This window comes from Hippoglossus hippoglossus, chromosome 3 (assembly GCF_009819705.1).
Source record: "Hippoglossus hippoglossus isolate fHipHip1 chromosome 3, fHipHip1.pri, whole genome shotgun sequence".
Taxonomy (NCBI): Eukaryota; Metazoa; Chordata; class Actinopteri; order Pleuronectiformes; family Pleuronectidae; genus Hippoglossus; species Hippoglossus hippoglossus.
In genome coordinates this window covers 26,804,907-26,825,352 of record NC_047153.1, presented here as the reverse complement: position 1 = coordinate 26,825,352, position 20,446 = coordinate 26,804,907, and the positions used below count along the sequence as shown (strand labels likewise).

Genomic DNA, 20,446 nt, shown 5'->3' with positions numbered 1-20,446 from the left:
ACTAAATCAAAAATAGCTGCCAAAATTAACACTGCTGGGCAGAGACTAGTTTAAACATTAGCGTGTTATTATTTGAGTGTATATTTCTGTAGGACCGCCGAGTCCCTTTGTTTTGTGCCAGCGTGTCGTGACGAACCTGCGTTTCCGGCCACATCGCGGCACTGTTTACCGTTAGACCAACTTTGCGGAGATTTTAACCCATTAAAAGATCGGTACACAGCTGGACGGATCTTAGTTCGTCCGCTTGGGTACCGAGTGGTAAAGTCCCCGCAAAACTGTCTCTGGCGGTGTTTTGAGATCTCCTCTGATCACTCTTTGCATGTTTCCTTTTCTCTCTCTCTCTCTTTTCTCCTAAACCTGCCTGCACACACGTTCCGACCTGCATCCACATAAATCATGTGTTATACTTGTCCGGGGACTTAGATAGTGTGATCGCATCTCGACGCCATTCGGCGCTTTGAACCACGAGATAGACCAAAGCATCCCTTTGTACTCCATTTCCTGTTGGTCAAACAACGCGGTTAGACCGCCATCTTGAATTCAGTAATACAACGTCATCCCCGTGGCTTCGGACGCCATCTTGACTCCCCTTCTCTCTCACCCACACACACACATAGACCTACACATAGGTATTACATGTGTGTTATAAATCGTGTTAAGTGCTAGTGTTGTGATCTTTGATATAGTGGATTCTTGTTAGGATAATAGTCATTAATTAACATTGATGTTATTATCTTTAATAAATTCTATTGTATTTCAAGTACCGGTATTTTGTGATTATTTGTGCATATGTATGTGAATACAGCTGGAACATGATAGCCAGTGCTTGAACTTTAACCTTCACTGTTCATTTTACAATCATTAATAGTAAATATTGAGATTTTATGAGACTGATCTTTACAGATTGATTGTTGGTCCCTGATACCAGGGTGGTGCCCCGTCTTTGATCAATTATAATTACAAATTGTATTATTCTTAATTGATAAAATTATTGTTTCTCATTAATTATGTCATTATTCTTAATTGATAACTTTATTGTTTTTAATTAATAATTTTATTATTTTGATAAATACTTTTATTTATTTAATAATCATATTTTATGATTATTAATAATTAGCCAACATCAAATCTACCTACTATTGCACAACAAAAGACTCTTAAAGTGAAACTTCAAATAAAATTATATCAAATTAGAGACAGTCTCCTGATGAAACCCTATTTAAATTCACTAGATCCAGATTTTAGTTTGGGTCTGAATAAAATTTGCAACAATTATAAGTCCCCTAAATATATGCCAGACCTTTGTCATCAAGAGCCATGAATTATTCTCTGAGAAATTAACGGAAATTGTGAATAATAAGAGTAAGAGACAACACTCCAGATCAAACACAGATGAAAACTACAATTGTTGGCAGAGGTTATAAAATAAAATATTGTCAAAAAGAATTAGCAGGATCCATAACTATGCAATCAAACGGAAGACTTGCAATAAAAAACTGAAGAGTGAAGAACGGATTAGTATTGTGTCTTAATTTTTTAATGTTGGCAAATATAATATGATCAGTCATTTAAGTAAAAAAAAGTGGATGATTCTCAAATGCTCTTGTTATGTTCTAATCTATACTATGACAATATTTTTAACACATTATCATGGTTTAATAACTGATACAAACACCAGTTGTCACATATTCTGATGCATTAACTGATGCTGTAAATTAAAACTACTTCAACCAAGCACTATATGTTTTTGCAAGATGAGGGACACTGCCATTTCTGTTCATTTGAAAAGAGAAAAGTAGTGGAGGGAAATCACTGCTCTGCTGAGGTATGACTTCATTTGACTCCTGAGTGGCCTGATACATGTTCTAAGATATCTTTTAGGAAATAAGTATTTAGATGCAACTTGTGCCCAGTGGGTTGACAGAGTTTATTTTAGTTTGGTTGAGAGTCCGACCTTCCTTTTCTCAGTCTGTGGAAGCATGCAAACACCTCTATGAAAGAACATGCTTTAAATTTAAAGACCGTACAGCCTGTAGCAGTTCGGCAGGAGTGCTGTGAAGTGTTGGAGTGATAAAACACTCTCATATTTCCTCACCGTGTCTCCAGGCGGCCTTGGGATGCCGACAAAAAGGTGGTCCAGGAAGTTGGCGCTGCGTCCAAGGCCCAGCACAGTGTAGGGCAGCTGCAGGGAGAAGTGAGCAGACTGGCTCAACTGACCGGCTGCAAAAGCAAAAAAGACTGTGGTCATTAAAAAAGAATGTATTCTTATGACAACAACATGTAACAACATCAGGATCCTTATCTCAGAGGGGGATTTTGCCTTATTATTATTTTAAACTGCTATTTTTTTCCATTTTACTTTTAGTCAGTGAGTTATTCCATCACTTAGTAACCTCCACCAATGAGGTGATGATGTTTTCATCCCTGCCCTTTTGTTTGTTTGTTGCTTTGTTAGTTTTTTCTATACAAGCAGGATTAGACTTTCTTTAGAATTGCAAGATAGGGCACTCTACTGAGTGCCTTAGTAGTTTCAGACTAAAATACAATGGCACTGAGTAGAGGCATAACTCCACCAAGACCCAGCATTCCCCGCTGGGTCTTGGTGGAGTTATGCCTTAATCGCGCTGCAACAAATTTCACAGACAAATGTTGAAAACCTCCCTATCTCGCAATATTAGAGAAAGTGAAAAGAAATCCAATACCCTGATCTAGATCCACTTTAAAAATCAATGGGTTCTTTCATGACCCATACCTTATGCCGGCGCATCCATATAGGTGAACTAGGCAATTGCCTAAGGCGGCACTTTGGCAAGGGCGGTGAAATGTGAATTGCGGAGGAATGCTTCACTGGGCAAGAACTTTTTGTGGAGTTGTCTGCTTTGCGTAGACGTCTAGCAGCTGGAACTAAACCAAGTTCACCTGTGACATGGGATGGAATTAGTTTTCGAAATTGAGGAGGCAGGGCTTTTGCTGCGATGAAGGCCCTCCATGTACACTTCTGAAAGGTAAGCTTTATTTGTCGTTGTTTAAGTTGCTGATGAAATTTGCTTGCGCACATTTCATGCATGTGTGTTTGATGCACATGAGAAAGTGGTGTTTAGGAGAGATTTGTACTGGAATTATCTAGTTTGAGAAGCAGAAATTGAATTATTTGGCTGAAAATAATTGAAAATAGCTGTGTATATGTACTGCCATGACTCATAATATGGATCCGCAAAATTGTGTCATGCATACCTTAATACTGTTGGCACTTTGAGCACACTGGCGTTGCATTAGATTGCACTAGTGATCTAGTGCACTAGCACTAGTTGTTATTAGTCAAGTCATTTTTGCACAATACTGCTAAAAAATAAACCATCTATACACGTCTCACTCAGGATTAAAACTTTGGGGACCCCTTAACATTTCCTTTTGTGAAATCATCAGGTCAATTCTTACGTGTCCAGTACTTTAAGACCAACATAATGTAAGCATGCTAGCATACTAAACTAATATGGCTAACATGGAAACATTCTACTGGCTTCACTTCATCATGTAGGTGCATATTAATACACTTGAGCTTCATATGACACATGAATGTTTGTTTTAAATACAACACTTTGGTTCGTCTTAATTCAGAATTTTCTTCTTCTATTGGTAGTGCCGATACTTCATGCTTTTTGCTGATCTCTCAGTATTTTTAGTAACTATTTTTGGCTTTTTCTTTTCTTAAAACACAAAAGGATTCTTATACTTCTGTATTTGTAGATGTTTCACCCTGCTCATATGTAACCCAGGTCACTCTCTTGCAATCGTCTTTTCAATCTTTTAAATATTTAAAATCATCTTTATAATCATATGTTTTACAAAATATCTTCTGACATTTATCTCATGATTATACAGTGTTTTGCTGCTCTTTCTTAACAGTTTGTGAAGAAAGCCGCCTGTGAGATTCACAGCTTTAGGCTGTAAATTTGGCCCTGATTTCCCAAAGAGACCATTCAAGTTTTACCTAATGCGATGTAATCAGCTCAAACCTCAGCCTGCCTGACCATGAGTGTCAGGGAAAAGACAATAACATTCACGTTAACACACAACAGGAGCGATGGAGCGAGAGGGATCGCGGCGTGAGACCTTGTGTTCTGACATGAAGACGCATTATAAAAGATACAAATCAGAGCGAGACACCTGAGGCCAGGCCAGCACCTCTGCCCCAGCCCCGACCAGCCCCCCCCACCCCGCAGCGTCTCCCTCCTTACTGACTATTCTAATCCAAACCTTAGATTCCCATCTCCTCCTTTCTGCTCATCTCTCTCTCTCCTCTCCCCTGATACATCACTTCGATTTGGCCTTACTTGTTTCGCTTCCCCTTCGTCTCCTCCCTCCTGCTCGTACCCCACCCCACCCCTTCAGCTGCTGTATCTCTCGCCCACGCCACCCAACTCTGCCAAGTGCAGCCGACATAAATCAACCTCTACGTGGTAAACAAGGAGAGAGAGAGAGAGAGAGAGAGAGAGAGAGAGAGAGAGAGAGAGAGAGAGAGAGAGATGGAAGAAGAAGAGAGAGAGAAAGCCTCGAGGCAGCCAGTGATCAGAACTAATGTGGATGGACTGCGAATCGCAGGCCGAGAGGAGCAGAACAGTTTTGCTTCTCTTTCTCTCTCTTCCTCTCTCTCTCTCTGTCTCTCTCTCCGTTTTCCTTGATCACTGCCTAACTTTAGCTCAGTTAAAACAAAGACGTGTCCTACTCATCTGTACCTGGGTCCAGTCAGCCCAACTTAAGTTTCTCTCCTTCAATGTTCTTACGGCTGCCATTTTACCTTGGAATCATCTCATTGAGAGGGAAAGACAAGAGCAGCCAATGGTTGAAAGTGAGAAGCAAACTCAGGTAATAACCAGACGTGGCAGCTTTGGGGTGTTAGTGCACTAAAAGCCTGTCCATAACAGTGAATGGACCCATCGACCTTGCCCCCTTTTACCAGAGAAAAGCTTTTCATAAGTCATTTTTCTTTATCTGTTGCTTGCTTTTTGCTCTATGTATTCTATTTTCCAAGCTTTTTACTGCTGGGTTATGGTGTTGTGATGAAGCAGCATAATTGCCATAATTCCACACCGCAGATAGAGAAAAAGAGAGCGGAGAGAGAGACGAAGAGCATGGTCACAGAGATGGACTAGTATATAAAGTCCCGGCTTCTAACAGACGCTGAAGATGAAACCTGGGGTGTCTGACATTTACTGAGAGGTGCATGTGCGTGTGTGAGTGGGTGTGGGCAGGAGAACTGCACCAGGGCTGTAAAGTGGAAAGCTGTGTTCTGCTGTATGAGCTATGATGTACACATGATTTTAAATCATAACCTGGTAAGTTTACTGACAAGGAGGAGGATGTAAGGTGAGAGTTACACAGTCAAGACCCGGTGTCTCATTTATAAAACAGTGCGTGGGATTCATACTAAAAGTGTACGTGTGCACAAAAGCCGGAAATGGCTTACGCAAAAGAAAATTCCGATTTATAAAACCGTGCACGCACACCTGAACGCAATGTTCACCTCATAAATCACAGTCCACCTGGAACGTTCGTACGTGGATCCGCCTTCAAGTCCGCCCTCCACATGCCCACTTTCAACCATAAATGGTCAATGCAAAGCACGTCATGAATATTAAATGATGCTGCTGACCAATGGGTTTCCACCGTGAGTCCTGACAGAGTCACGGCATCAAGCGATGAGAAGAGGAAACAAAACTTTCTGACACTGACATCGAGGTGTTTGTTAGTGAGGTTGAGGTGAAGAGTGATTTTATGGGACAGCAGTGATGTCACTAAGAAAATACACTGATACTCTGCTGCTGCTGTGGATCACAGTGAGTGAGAGTGAGTACTATAGAAAGAACGGAGCCTGAAATTAAAAAAGATCCAATTCAAAGGTGGAGGCAGAAAAAAAAAACACCCTCTCAGAATTTGAGGGAACTTGTTGTATTGTCTGTTTGTATTTTAATCATCCAAAACTGCAGGATTATTAAATTCAGAGACAGCTGTGATGTCCCCTCTCTATAGAATTTAACAGCATTATTATTATATGCTCGTGTTTGTACTGGGATGGTTCGGTCCCGTCGGTCGATCTGTGTGATACTGGACTCAGTTCAGCACAAAGATCACAGATCAATAGAATCTATATTAGCTGATCAGACATCGCTGAACCGTCGCTTCCTCCTCATCCTTCCATTCGCATGCATCCATCACGCAGAATCACGCACCAGTGTCACAACAGTATTTATTTATTTAGAGCATTCAGAACGATTACCTCACATCAGTGGATCCTAACCTCCACTCTGGGATATTATTTGGAAAGTTTCTTCATTTCTTGTAAGTGATCTCCAGTGTGCTCCGTGCGCTCCGTGTGACTGATGGCACAGTCACGTTCACTGCAGTGATTTGATGATACATTCACAGTGTTAGAAGATATTATTAAAAACTGTTAATGACTCGGCTCTGTAACTCCTCTGTTTAATGGAATCTGAACGTAATTTGCTGTAAGTTGTTAAATATATTTTTCATTTAAAAGGTTCGTGTGGAACAGATATGTCGCACGAGCACAACTAAGCCGTTGGTTTTATTGTAAATGAGGAAGTGGATCAATAATCTGGCTTCAGTTCAACACCTCACATCTGCATCGTCACTTTCCTGTCTCCAAAACGTTTGTATGCACGGGTCAGAGTTTGCGTGGAAATGCGCACATTTTACCGTCAAGTTTGTTTTTATAAATCCCAACGTTTGCGTGAGAAGTGGCGTACGTACGTTTCAGGCCCCGTTTTGTGCGTACGCAACGGTTATAAATGAGACCCCAGGAGTATCTAGACAGTTACACATATTGTGTTCAGAGGGGCCTGAGCTTCTGCAGTTTGAAATAAAACAATGGATAGTAGATTAAAGTACATTAAAGTATCAAATCTTAGCTTTCATTTGAATTGGTTAACAATAATATAGAAAGACGTGTGGGAGATACAGCCACTTTAAAACATGGTGCTCAAATTTTATGGATTCCAAAGTAACTGGACAGATACACATGAAGTTAAAGAAATCCTCATATTAAGCAACACTAGGTAGTTTTATACCTTAAAATAACAGTTTCAAAATCATTTTGATGGTACATAAACTTACAATAGGGGGAATGGCATGTCTGTCATTGCAACAGTGCCCCCTGGACACTATATAACTTTGGTACATCGTGCTGAAACATTACGACCTGCTTTATGGCAAACGTCACACACCAACAACCAGAGCCGGGGCTAACAGCAAGCTATAAGAGACAACTACCTCGCTATACTCAGTGAGGCCATCATGGCAGAGCCACCAAAGAAACCGAAAGGACATTGTCAGAGGACACGAAGTGAACATCTGAGCATATTTTTCACTATGCAAGAGCTAAAAGAGGCCAAAGGATGCTGGAAAGATGACGACATGGAGTTGTTGTTATTTGACAAGCCGGTCATAAATGCTCTGCTTGACATAAGTGAAGTAGTCGACTCAATAGTTTACCGTCAGATGCTAGACTTGCTTGCTTGCTGTGTTAGCTTGTATGCTACTGTTCCACTCTGAGTGTAGTGAATGTGAAACATTTACAGCCACACCCCAAAAACCTTGTCAGACGACATGATTCTTTGGCTCCCGAGGTTGCTGGTTTCTTCTCTGTGAACTTGTCAACAATGTATGTGTTTAGAGCTTTAGCGTGCATGGGGAGGCTCAGACCACGAATCGTATTTACAACAGTGAATTACACATCCCAACTGTGAGGGGAGCTAGAGTATAGCCGGGAGGGAAACTTGCATTATGTTGCTTGAACTATTTTGTGTCATAGAGGATCCTTCATCTTCCCTGGTGATAATTTTCCTGAGCATCGCTGCAGCTAACCTTCATTCAAAATGAAAATCAAGATGTCCTGCCTCCATACACACACACAATGCAGGCTATCCATACAGTCTAGTAGCACTCAGACAGTGATCAAACTGTCCAGAACAACAAAGTGAAAACTGTCCCTCTTAATCCATCTGTCTGAATCTGAGTTCACAGAATGCTTCTGTATGCGTCTGCATTTATTCCTGCTACTATCAGCAGTGAAATCAGTAAATGCCAATTTTGTTGGCAGTCTTTCATGCCTGAGTCATTACAGAACCAGCACCATGTTTGACAGATGAGGTTGTGGCTTTGGGTCATGAGCGGTTCCTTTTTCGCCACACTTTCCTCTTTCCATCATTTTGATTGAGTTGAGTTTTGTTTCATCAGTCCATAGAACTTTGTTCCACACCTCTGCCGTTTTCTTTCTGTGTGATATTACTGGTTTGTATTTTGGTGGTGAATCACATGTCCAGTCCAACTACATCCTGCAGAGTATTCTTGACTTACTATGCAGTCATTAAAGGCTTTTTCTTCACGAGGCTAATTATATTCTTTCATCCACTGGATTTGTACTCCTCAGTCTACAAGCTACTTTGACATTTTGTACCTTTTCTGCTTTTTTAGAATGAACCCATCTGCTGATTTTGGCAAACCACCTATATCTTCATCTTAGTCCTGTCATAATCACCACTCTCAGTTAATTTATGAACCAACACTGAAACCACAAGGCACACATATGTGTTTGGAAGTCTATATCTCACACAGGCACAAAGAGACATGGCACTTTAAAGTGGCCCTCAAAGATTTTCATTTGAATAAATGTCTGTTAAATCACTGCCTATCGAGGTAACACAACTGATCCATATGGTCGACTGATGAAAGTATTGCAATACTTATACATCTGCAATATTACGATTTGGGTGCCGGTGGCTACGTTTTCCAAAAACAAAAAGTTGCTGCTCATGCAAATTTAACCTTTCCTACTGCTGAACCTTCACATTAAAAAAAGCAAATCACAACTTCTCTCCAACTTCTCAGTGAGGTTACAAGTCTTTGCACTGCTGAACCCTGTTGTTCACAGATTCAATGCTTTTGTTCAGCATAAACTAACATCACGGTTGCTCACGGAATGAATGAAAAAGATCATTTGTGGCCTGACAGTGACCCAACCCTTGCAGGGACATACGTGTGGGAACAAAGGTTGAGGGTGTGAAGGAAGAAGGAGGTGGTAAAGAAAGCTACTAGATCTGACCAATTAAACCTCACAGCCAATAACCATCGACATGAAAGCAGATTTGAATTTCCCTTTTTCATTTTAGTTTCACTGCCCATGCTGATTACACCTAATCCCTGAAACCCATTCCTGTGTTTATTATGAACCATGATGTGGTCTTTGTGGTCATGTCATTTCTTTTTGTTGGCATTATTCAGGGCGCTGACCTGAGATGCATCAGGCAGAAGAAGCAGTTTTAAGCAGCTCAGTGCTCCACACTGAACCTCGTTGGGCTCAACAGGACAGGATTTTTGAGGGGATTGGACCTTCAAACCCATCTTGGTTTGATGTTTGTGACAGACTGCTGCTTTGTGGTGGATGGCTTGCACTTGGCCACTCAGCAGGGTGGAGTGGCTCTGAGTCTGTGCGCATGATGGAGGATCAAGCAGGGTTACGTTGTAGACAGGGAGCCTGGCTTAGTGTGTGTGTGTGTGTGTGTGTGTGTGTGTGTGTGTGTGTGTGTGTGTGTGTGTGTGTGTGTGTGTGTGTGTGTGTGTGTGTGTGTGTGTGTGTGTGTGTGTGTGTGTGTGTGTGTGAGCAGACTGGCTTGGAAATGTGGCCATGGCTGGAACGAAGCCATTTCACAACATGGGGAGGCTGGCAAAAGGGTATTATGTAGAGCAGTGTATCGGAGTGTTTCTGTTTTGTGTGTGTGTTTGTGTGAGTGTGAGGGAGAGTGTGTTGGTGTATTTCTGTCCTATTTCCCTACAGCAAAGCCAGTGGAGGCCTTTGCAGAGAATTCTACCATGCACACACAACTGACAGCCGACAAGTCATCTCATTGGAGACAAAGCGTCGCACACGCACACGCACACGCACATGCAAACTTAAACCAAACTTTAAAAACAGTCTTCAGTCTCCACCTTCAAGTTTAATCATTTTTGTTTTTTGGAAGGAAAACATGCACACACAAACACACACACACAGTCGTGTCTTCATGACTTCAGAGGGCATTACATTGACTTTAATAGATTTTTCTGGAGATTTACTCTAACATTAACCAGTTACTGCTTACCTAACCCTAAACCTTACCCTTAAAACAGCGACTTGCTTTTTGTCCCTATAAGGAAGACAAGTGCCCATAATGTGACTGTGTAAACAGTTTCCCCACCACATGACGTAATACCTGGACCAAACACAAACACACACACTCACACACAGGGAAAACACACCTGAGTTGGTAAAAACTAATTCCTAAAGGTTAGAAAAGGAGATAAGACGGCTACAATTTGCCATCAGAGAAAGAGGAAAAAGAAAGATAAAATTCACAGAATGAAGTCGAAGCTGCTCTTTTAAAAATCTTGCCATAAGTGCAGGATCTGAGGACAGCTCTGGTGGCTTTCATCAATATGGGAATGGGTTCAGATTATAATTATGCTGTTGGTAAATTTACAGCATCTATCTCCTAATTCCACAAATCTATGTCTGTCTTTCTGTCTGTCTGTATGTCGAACACATATCCCAAGAACCATTCTTCTTATCAGCTTCACACATGGCATTTGTATTTTAATAGTCCAAGGAGTTGCCGAATTTGGTGTGACACGCAATATTTACTTTTACTTATAAAATTTGAATACAAAGACAAATAGCACTTTGTAGTGTCTGTGGACTGAGTTAAACAAGTCTTCTTCTATGTCCTCAGATAACCTACAGCAGTTGTTGACAACTGGCAGCAATAATATCTGGCCCGCCTGATTATTTTGATAATTCGATTATTTATATTTCACCATATCGGACTGACACAGACATTCACAGGTGTTGTGGGTAGTGATTACTTCCTCTTTAACAATTTGTCGACAAAGTAAAAGCACAATGTTTGTTTTATTGCTCGGATATTTTCGATTAAGCAGAATTACAGAGCTTGCATTTTGAAGAGTTGTGAATTTGGGCCTGAATATTGTGTCAATTGCTAAACGGATCTCTGAAATAGAGGTTTAAAACAGGCACCACCTAGTCTATCCAACTGGTTATATTACAAAAATGCTTGTATGTTTTGACTTGCTGGTCAATAGTATAATATAATAGTGTACAAATGTCTCCATGGCTCTCTATCCCTAAATGCCTCACAAGCACTACATTCCTCTGTCGCCCGTCTACTCTTCAGTCTCCCCTCTAGACTCCGCACCATGAGTGACAGAGCCTTGAAAAGGACAGAGCCTTGAACGTAGCCGGCTCTTAAGCTCTGGAATGCTCTCCCTCAGCGTCTGTGCCACATCTGCTGCTTCTTTTAAGACCCAATTAAAAGCTCACCTGGTAAGATCGGCCTTTCCTGGTGCTTCATGAAGGGTAATCTCTTTTTATCGAAGTATGTTTCATTGTTGTTGCTGTTTTTCCATCTTGTTTCTGTATTGTTATATTGGTATTGTTAAGCGTCCTTGCGTGTCTTGAAAGGTACTTAGAAAGAAAATGTATTCTCCTTTGTTTTATTGACTAAGATTAAATTATTTTGTTTGTTGCAATGTGGAATCTGGATTTAGGATACATCACCTGCAGTGGTTTGTTGTGTGTGTGTTGTTTTTTGCCTGGTGAAAATTTTGATAGGTTCCCATACTACTGTTTCACATTTCTCACACAGCAGAAATCCAGGTGGTGAGGACAAAATCAAGGAATTAGGGATATTAGAACTCCCATTGATATTGAGGGTAACAAACTCGTACCTCCTCATGGGCATGAGAAGGCGTGATAGGCAAAACAAGTGAGAAACATCAGAGAGAAAAAGAGACAGAGAGAGGACATGGATGCCTCTGAGGGAGCGTCAGCATCCTAGTGTGTGTGTGTGTGTGTGTGTGTGTGTGTGTGTGTGTGTGTGTGTGTGTGTGTGTGTGTGTGTGTGTGTGTGTGTGTGTGTGTGTGTGTGTGTGTGTGTGTCCATCTGCTGAGGTCTTATGACACATCTTCATGTAAAATCTCGTCCTGTCGGGAGGTTTAACCACCTCTGGACAGACAAGCAGGCAGGGTGAGTGTGGACACTGAAGGGCATATCATTTTTCAGACAATAGAAATATAACAAATCAAGATAAAATGAGGAATCTAAAATATTCAATATATGTAAACACAACTGTTAACAGAGACAACTGCAAATCCGATGAGAAATACACAAATATTATGATCCCAGGCGTTCATCAAGAAATTAAATATGGTCATAAACTTAATTGGCTTACAGTGCTGGCACACACACACGCACACACAAACTCACACGCACGCACAAACTCACGCACACGCACACACACGCTCTCTCACTCCCCAGGGCTTCAATACTGAAAATAAAATAAAGAATTTTCTGAGAAATTCATAGTGCCTGTCGCCATAGAAACCATTTGCTCCCCTGATGGCGATAAAAGAAGCAAATTGCAGTGATGGAGGGTGGAGCAATGAGGGTCAGAAGTATACACACACACACACACACACACACACACACACACACACACACACACACACACACACACACACACACACACACACACACACACACACACACACACACACACACACACACACACACACACACAGAGGCAGTCCACCTCGCCTGGAGAGCCCCCTTTAGTGCCCACACAATGGTGTCAAGATCTGGACATTGATTTGGGAGGGAAAGTGTGTGTGTGTGTGTGTGTGTGTGTGTGTGTGTGTGTGTGTGTGTGTGTGTGTGTGTGTGTGAGAGAGTTTGCATGGTGACAGAGTAAAGGACCCAGAAGGCTTTATAGTCATTCTGTCCATCATCATGCAGCTTTGCATTGCCTGTCTTCTGCAATGAGGCATGTCGACACCAGTACCTGCCCGGACAACACCTGAAATGACACTGTGTGTGTGTGTGTGTGTGTGTGTGTGTGTGTGTGTGTGTGTGTTAGAACGGACTTAAAAACAGTGGTTTCAACGTATATTATTAATAAGTTCCCTTTTCAAAGATGCTAGATGTCATTAGTTTTGTCATATCTTCATATCTTATGGTGATGATCACATCAGATGCTTATATTTTTTGCCATGTTTTTTAAATCTTTTTAATGATTTATCTATTAGGATAATAACAAATTAAACAAAATGATTGGCTGAGATACATGTGACTGCTGCTGAGGTGTCCTAAGGTTTTAGGACCTTGGAAAGCGCCATTTGTAGAGTGTAAGTTTGGCTCTGTCCATTGTACTGAAATGTAGGAGGAGGAGATCAATAGACAGACAGTCACGTCACTTAGCTTGGTTTATTTAGCTGTTTACTTTTCGTGGGTGTACAAACATTTTTTCTGATGTTTTGTCAGGACTGTGCTAGAAATGTGTTGATTTTATTCTGTAATTTTTTAGGTTTTAGTCGTAGAGTTTTACTAGATTATGTTACACAGTATGAATAATAGGTTACACTACACCCACCATCCATCTACTTATTAATGTCTGTCTATGGAACACATATCTTGTGTTCTGCACCTTAAGGTTCCTTTTCAGGTTTGTGGTTTTTTTTGTCCCAGTGATTTTCTCTGTGATAATGTACATTAGCCACTAAGATGCATGACAAGCATTTCATTCATATGTTTAGAGACAGATCAACAGCCAGGAATGGCGGCAAAATTAAAAGCTAAACAGTCCTTTGACACTTTATGATTCTATAAACTGGTGACAGAGGAGAGATTACAGGGTGAGAAATAAAAGAAAAAACCGACAGATGAAAGCGGGAGGAGGGCTGGAGGAGGGATGGGGAGGAGAAGAATGATGAGGAAAGAGAGACGGAGGAGGGAGGCTTAGGGGTGAAAAAATGGGAAGAGAAAAAGCACACTAAGACCGATCAATAGTAATTCTCCATATCTCTGCAAAAGGGTAACCTCTCCCCTCATTTTTTACCCACTACACTTCAATATTTATTTTTCTCGCTTCCTCTCTTCTGATTTCTCTGAGCTCTTCTACGCCTGTGTTCTATCGTTCTCTTTTGTTCCACCCTCATTTCCACCCCTCTCTGCTTTCAGCTCCATCCTCTGCGATCTCTCCTCTTCTCTCGTTCCGACTCTTTTCATTCTTCTCATCCACCTACTCGCCTATCTCAGTCCCGTATTGTGAATTCTCCCTGTGTGCTCCAAGCCGATATTCCATAAGCTGTGCAATAAAATGGTTTGAGGATAGGGTAACACTCACTATTGACCTGATGAGGTCTCTGAGAACAGGAGTATTCTGTGGCTGTAGATCAGGATGACATTAAGTGCAACAGGCTGGTTTTTACGACTCTGCTTGGGGCATCGGCATGACGCAGCATTACCCAACATGAATATCTCCCGTGAATGTACAACTCAACACACGCAAACACACACGCACACGCACACGCACACCCTTGAACACATCCATTTGGATTTGCATTTAACATTGTTTTGAATCTTTTAAATGTCTTAAAGGTTAAGATATGATAAATAAGTTTGTGGATGAGTAGCTGCAGGTGAACATGTGTTTTTTTAAAGGTTGTGTATGCATGTACAGCGAATGTGTGCGTGAGCCAGTGCTAATCCGCTGAACTCATTAGCCTAATTGGACGGTCTGCAAAGAGCTCCACATTGATCTTTGCCTGATATCATTCTCCTCCCTGTGAGCTCTAACTCTTTTCTCTTTCCGTCTCTCTCTGTCCACCCTCTTCCTGTCACTTCTTTTTCAAACATCCTCCTTCTCTTTCTTTATCCTTTGTATCCTCTCTGAGCACAATGAACTGGCACCATAGACACACTGGCTCTATCTGGACAGCAAACTAATTGGTGGCACTAACAGCCAAATATGTTGGGTCGAAAGAAGCTAATGTAATGACAGGCAATAGCTGGATGAAGTACATTAATGAAAGCAATGATGTGTTGAATTTTAAAGGCCCGAGTGAATGGTATATTATGACAAATCCACAAGTCTAAGCACAGTTTTATCTCACTGCACAACAACACAACTGTATGAGTTGCTTCCAATGATATGTCTGCCACAACTTCCCAGGAAAGCAGTGCATATTGCTGAGTGCTACTGTGATACAGAGGTCATTAGCTAATAACTCAGAAGATGTTTGTTTTCAGCAGTGTTAATGTTGTTTATGAAAAGTGACGGAAAATAATAATTGAAAAGAAAAGAAAATGACAATTTTTTTAAAGTACCCTTTTTCTGTCAATGAATTAAAACTGAATCAACAATGTGAAAGATGGACAAACAGACATGTCTTCACGGACAGTCTTTATCAACAACCTGGTTATTCAAAATTTCCCTGGCTGCTTGAAATATCTCCTGTTGCTGTGCTATAAGTAACACCTTATCTGACTAAATGAATCGATAATCCACTGAGAATTAGACAAGACCTGGCAAGAAAACAGCTGAGAGAAAGTATGAATACATACAAGCAGCATGATATTTATAAAAAAAATCTGAGCTCATGTAATCATCTGGGTATAAACCTAACAATGTTGGCTGCTTTCAGGAAATGTTCCATAAATCATGTCAGCGGTCCGTCTAAATCCTCCTCTTGCATTGTAGGCAGCTGCAGTGGTGCTAGGTTAGCAGGAATGAAGGGGGGGGGGGGTCAGTCCAAACAGCTGATGTAAGTCATAACTACAGATGCACAGAGCCCAAGGAGTTTTGAAGAACAGTGAAATGCAGTGGCTTCAATTTTAGCTAAATTTTTATTGTGATGTATAGAGTTAATTTTAAACTGATAAAGCTGCAACAAATTCTATTTTTACAAAATTATTTAAACTGAAAAAGTGAAATCTTTCCTTTACCCTTTGCACTCCAAAATGTGTTTGGGTGCATCCAGGTTCAAAAAGTGAAGCAGTCTGGAGACTGAAATAAGATGATAATGTCTGTGGTGACACTGTATCAAACAGTAAAGTCATATATCCAAGATACTGTCTACTGATAAAAAAAAATTCAAACTGTTATACTCATTTAATGTCAGTAAATATATAAAAAAAGATTCCCTGATATCTTTAGTAGATTTATTAGAGTTTATTCTTTTGATAACATCCAATAGACTCAAAGTATTTTTTCTTCTTCTGTTACTTTTTAAAGTCAGAATCATTTATTTTCTAGTCCTGTTTATCAGAAAAAAACACACTCTGTCAAGGTGACAACACACTCTGCCATCTGTTAGTCTGATGGATTCAAAGCAGTGAGACAACTTTTAGCAAATGGAAGACAACTGTTCTGGCTAAGTAGATGGCATCCTCTTCTGAGATTAAACAATTTTGTAAATGGTGTGTGTGTGAGGGGTAGGCTGAAGCAAATCTAATATTTGAGGAGGCAATAACAGTAATATATTTTTTAATGGTGATTATAAACTCACTGTTGCCACGGAGAGCCAGAAGCTACTTCTGAACACTGTTCCCTAAAGTCATGTGAGTGAGCAGGGACCCGACGGGAAAAACACACGGCTGGGTTTTTTCCCGCTCTGCATCCCCGAGAGTGGGAGAGAGAGTGTATGAAGAGGTTGTTAATGAATAACTTCAACTATACATCTCCACCACCCCACCTGTCTCTGCCTCTTCCTCCCTCCCTGTCTCAGCAGGAGTTAGTTGATAATGAGGCGTGGTGTTGTCAGAATCACAGTCCATGCTCATCCATCCAAGCTGCTTAGTAAGGGCCCTGGTACACCACTGTCTGGTATGTGTACACACATACACACGCAAGGTCATGAACAGACAGATGTCAGGGTGCGCACGTGCACACACACACACACACACACACACACACACACACACACACACACACACACACACACACACACACACACACACACACACACACACACACACACACACACACACACACACGACACTGCAAAATCTTTCAGAATTGCTGTTGACTTTTACTTGTCAGAGAAATGCATTATCACATGTGCCTGATACAATATGAGCTGTATGAATGTGTGGGTAGTGATATCTTCCTCAGGTATCAACCCCCAGATTAAAGATAGCTCTACCTTTCTTCTCCTCTCCACATCCAAACTATCTCTCCTTCCTCTCTTCATCCTACCAACACACTGATCTCCTTTTTTAAACCATTCATCTCTCATATCTCTCTATTCTGTGCCTCCTCAGTCCCTGTCTCTATTTCTCAGTATATTATAATCTCTCCTTTCCTCTCCGCTCTCTCCTCCTTTCAGGAGGGTGAAGGGTAAGTGAAGATCGTTGGGCCCCAGTGGAGAGGCCTGGACATTGTGTGTGTTGGAGAGTGTGTGTGTGTGTGTTTGCGTTTGCCCCATCATTGCTCATCTCTGGCAGTCTCTGTGGCAGTTCCCCAAGCTACAAGCTACAGAATAAATACACTTTAAATCACCACACACAAACACAGGCATGCAGGCACAAAAACACGCACACACACGCGCTCACACACGCTCACACGCTCACGCTCACACGCTCACGCTCACACACACACACACACACACACACACACACACACACACACACACACACACACACACACACACACACACACACACACACACACAGCCCGCTCCCTGGCAGCACTTTGCTGCTGTTAAATGAGGGGTCTGGGGAGTTGTGCCGGCAAAGCCTTTGGCTACTCACGCTCTCCTCCTCTCTATCTGTGCATTCAACACACTCGAACACACACTGGGAAAAATAAACCAGAGTTATGATGGGCAGACTATAGTAGCATATTATAATGTTGCCTGAACATCACTAAACCAGGAACACAAATAAACAGGAAAATTCATAGTTACATGGCATTAGCTTTTAAATCAACCACCACTGTGCATATTTATACCTCTTAGAAAGCCTGTGAGAGATATTGCAATATGATTTAATTGGATCAATATTCAGAATTGCCCACCATCACTGACATACCAGATCTTAACACCATAACAAACAGTAGGCTACACAAAAGCCATTCAAACGCTTAATTGGTAAAGGTAGATACAATTTGATTTGACAATTTTAATAAATCTAATATTCATACACAATATTAATATAGAATTTTAGTTATTTATTTTCGGCGGTTGTGATATCATACAACACATCACTTAGTTTGTGAAGACATTTCAGAGTCATGCTTTAACTAGAATTGCAGTCAGTAGAGCTCATACCTCCATGAAGGCCAACATTCCTCTTATATTCAATCAAGCTCCACCTTACTTATCCATGTATATGGTATATCCATGCATTATACCATATTTGTAAAAATGTAAATTTTATGTAAAAGAAAGTGGAAAAACATAATTCCTGTATCTATCCCCTGATCAAGATCTGCACAAAAATGTTGTGGGCCCTGATCTTGAGGAAAGCCTGCGGATACACTTAAATGCTAGTGAGCATAATGTTATGTCCACATACTTTTAACCATGCAGTGAAATGTTTACACAAGTATCAACGAACATCCATCCATCCATTATCTATACTGCTTATCCTTTGAGGTGGCAGGGGGAGCTGGAGCCAATCCCAGCTGACATAGGCAAGTGGCTCACATTCATACAATGCATATACGGTCAACACTCTTTCTATAAGAATGGCACAGCTGTCAGGGACAATTTGGGGTTCATTATCTTGCCCGAGGACACTTCGGCATGCTTGATGGGAAAAGACTGGGTTCAATCTGCTGACCTTCTGGTTAGAGGACGACCTGCTCAGGGGTATCCACAGTGACGTGCCTATGAAAATCACTGGTTTCTTTTCAGCCTCTCACTGTTGTATGTTTTTAAACCCATCACCGCCTCCACATTCTGTTGGAGTCTTTATCACTACAAATTCTCTGCAGTGGGTGTGGGTGCAGGTGGTGATATAGCCCTCCCCTGCTCTCCCTGCTCTACACTGTTTCGCTTTCTCTCTTTGCCCATTCAACTGCATATTTGAAACCAGTGGAAAGTGTGGGAAGGAAATGAAACAGTGTGTAGCATCACGCTTTAAGTCTAAATACAGGACTGTTGTTGTTGATATTTTATCCACTCTGGACAAAATGCACCTCAGTGAAAACTGCAGCCATTAGAGGACTGATTTTATTGCCAGGAGCTTGAAGCTGTCTAATGGTGGTAAAATAATAATGATGTTAAACTGTGATCTATCTACTCGTTCTTTAAATATGAATGATTCTAACTGAGCCAACAGATAAATGAAAGAATGGAATCTGTTAAAGTGGGATTAGGCTGTACACAGGAATACACATGCACACACACACACAGACTATATATATCCCTGACCCCAGGCTGTCAGCGCATCTTGTCCTCATCCGGCTCTCTGTCCTTCCCACAATGTAACATCAACTAGGTTAACTGTAGCTAATACAACACAGCACTGCCGTCCTCAATGTCTCCATACATCCCTCTACCTATATTTATCCTTCCTTCCTAATTAGTGTGAACCAGTCTGAGGTGGTGCAGGGGTTATGACCTCATCCTCTGGACGCCCATTGATCCTACAACTCACAATATGACAAAAATACAAGTCATAATTTATGTGAGAGAATGAGTTGTGACCAGGCCTCATATGTGGTATCTACTTTCTTAAACCCAAAGGTACAGATGTTGACAGGTAACAACAAAAGAGGGAGTCGGCCTCTGAAAAGTGGAGCTGCTCTTACATATTTAAAAGGTTTGTCATGAAACCAATTGGTCTTAAAATGGCTAAAATGTTCCCTGTATCCCCACCCTCACAGCCATCCCACAAGTTGACAGGATCAGTTTCTTAGGTTTGTGACACCACAACGAATCTTTTGTTTTCAGACTAGTTTTCGTTTACTGCAGTATTAAGGTGGAGATACTCAGCCATGGTGTTGACTGCTAATTTGTCTTTTATCAGAAAAGGCACAAGGGGGACATGTTAAAACCCTCTCTGAGCCAACAAGCAACAGAAATTCACTGTCAGGGCTCTTGATCACCGTGCATCATCATGTGCATCTGCATCATCATCATCATCATCATCATCATCATCATCCCATTGGACATCACTGCAAAATTAAACTTTAAAACCCAAAAGTGCGTTTTAACATTGCTATAATGACACTTCTGGATAGAGATTTACCGTGGATGTAAATCAGACGACAAAATGAAAAAAACACAGATTGTTGAGTCTCACTTTGCTGTTGAAGAAACTTAAATTTCCTAATTGTGGTTGTACACCTCCACTAACCAGTCAAGTTGCAGTTTACATCTATGTATTTTCAGACTTAGGTAATATAAGTAGTGAATCCTTGAAGGAATTCTGTCCACATGGCCAACAGCTGATCAGCTGTGCTACTGAGGTAGTTTCCCCACTCCCAAAGTCCCAATTGCAACTCAAAATGTCCACGTGTCAGGTAAAGTCATCTTGAAAATAATTACATATTTTCACAGAGGTTTGTAAAATCATCTTTCCTTAGTTCT

General features: G+C 41.1%; 1 protein-coding gene across 1 annotated transcript in view; it reads right to left on the bottom strand.

Annotated features, from left to right (window-relative positions):
• Window positions 1-20,446, bottom strand: part of itfg1 (integrin alpha FG-GAP repeat containing 1) — a 162,019-nt gene that overhangs the window by 20,952 nt on the left and 120,621 nt on the right. The window contains exon 15 of the mRNA XM_034571059.1: window positions 2,096-2,220. Coding sequence (XP_034426950.1) covers window positions 2,096-2,220 — 125 coding nt within the window. The remainder of the gene's footprint in view (window positions 1-2,095; window positions 2,221-20,446) is intronic.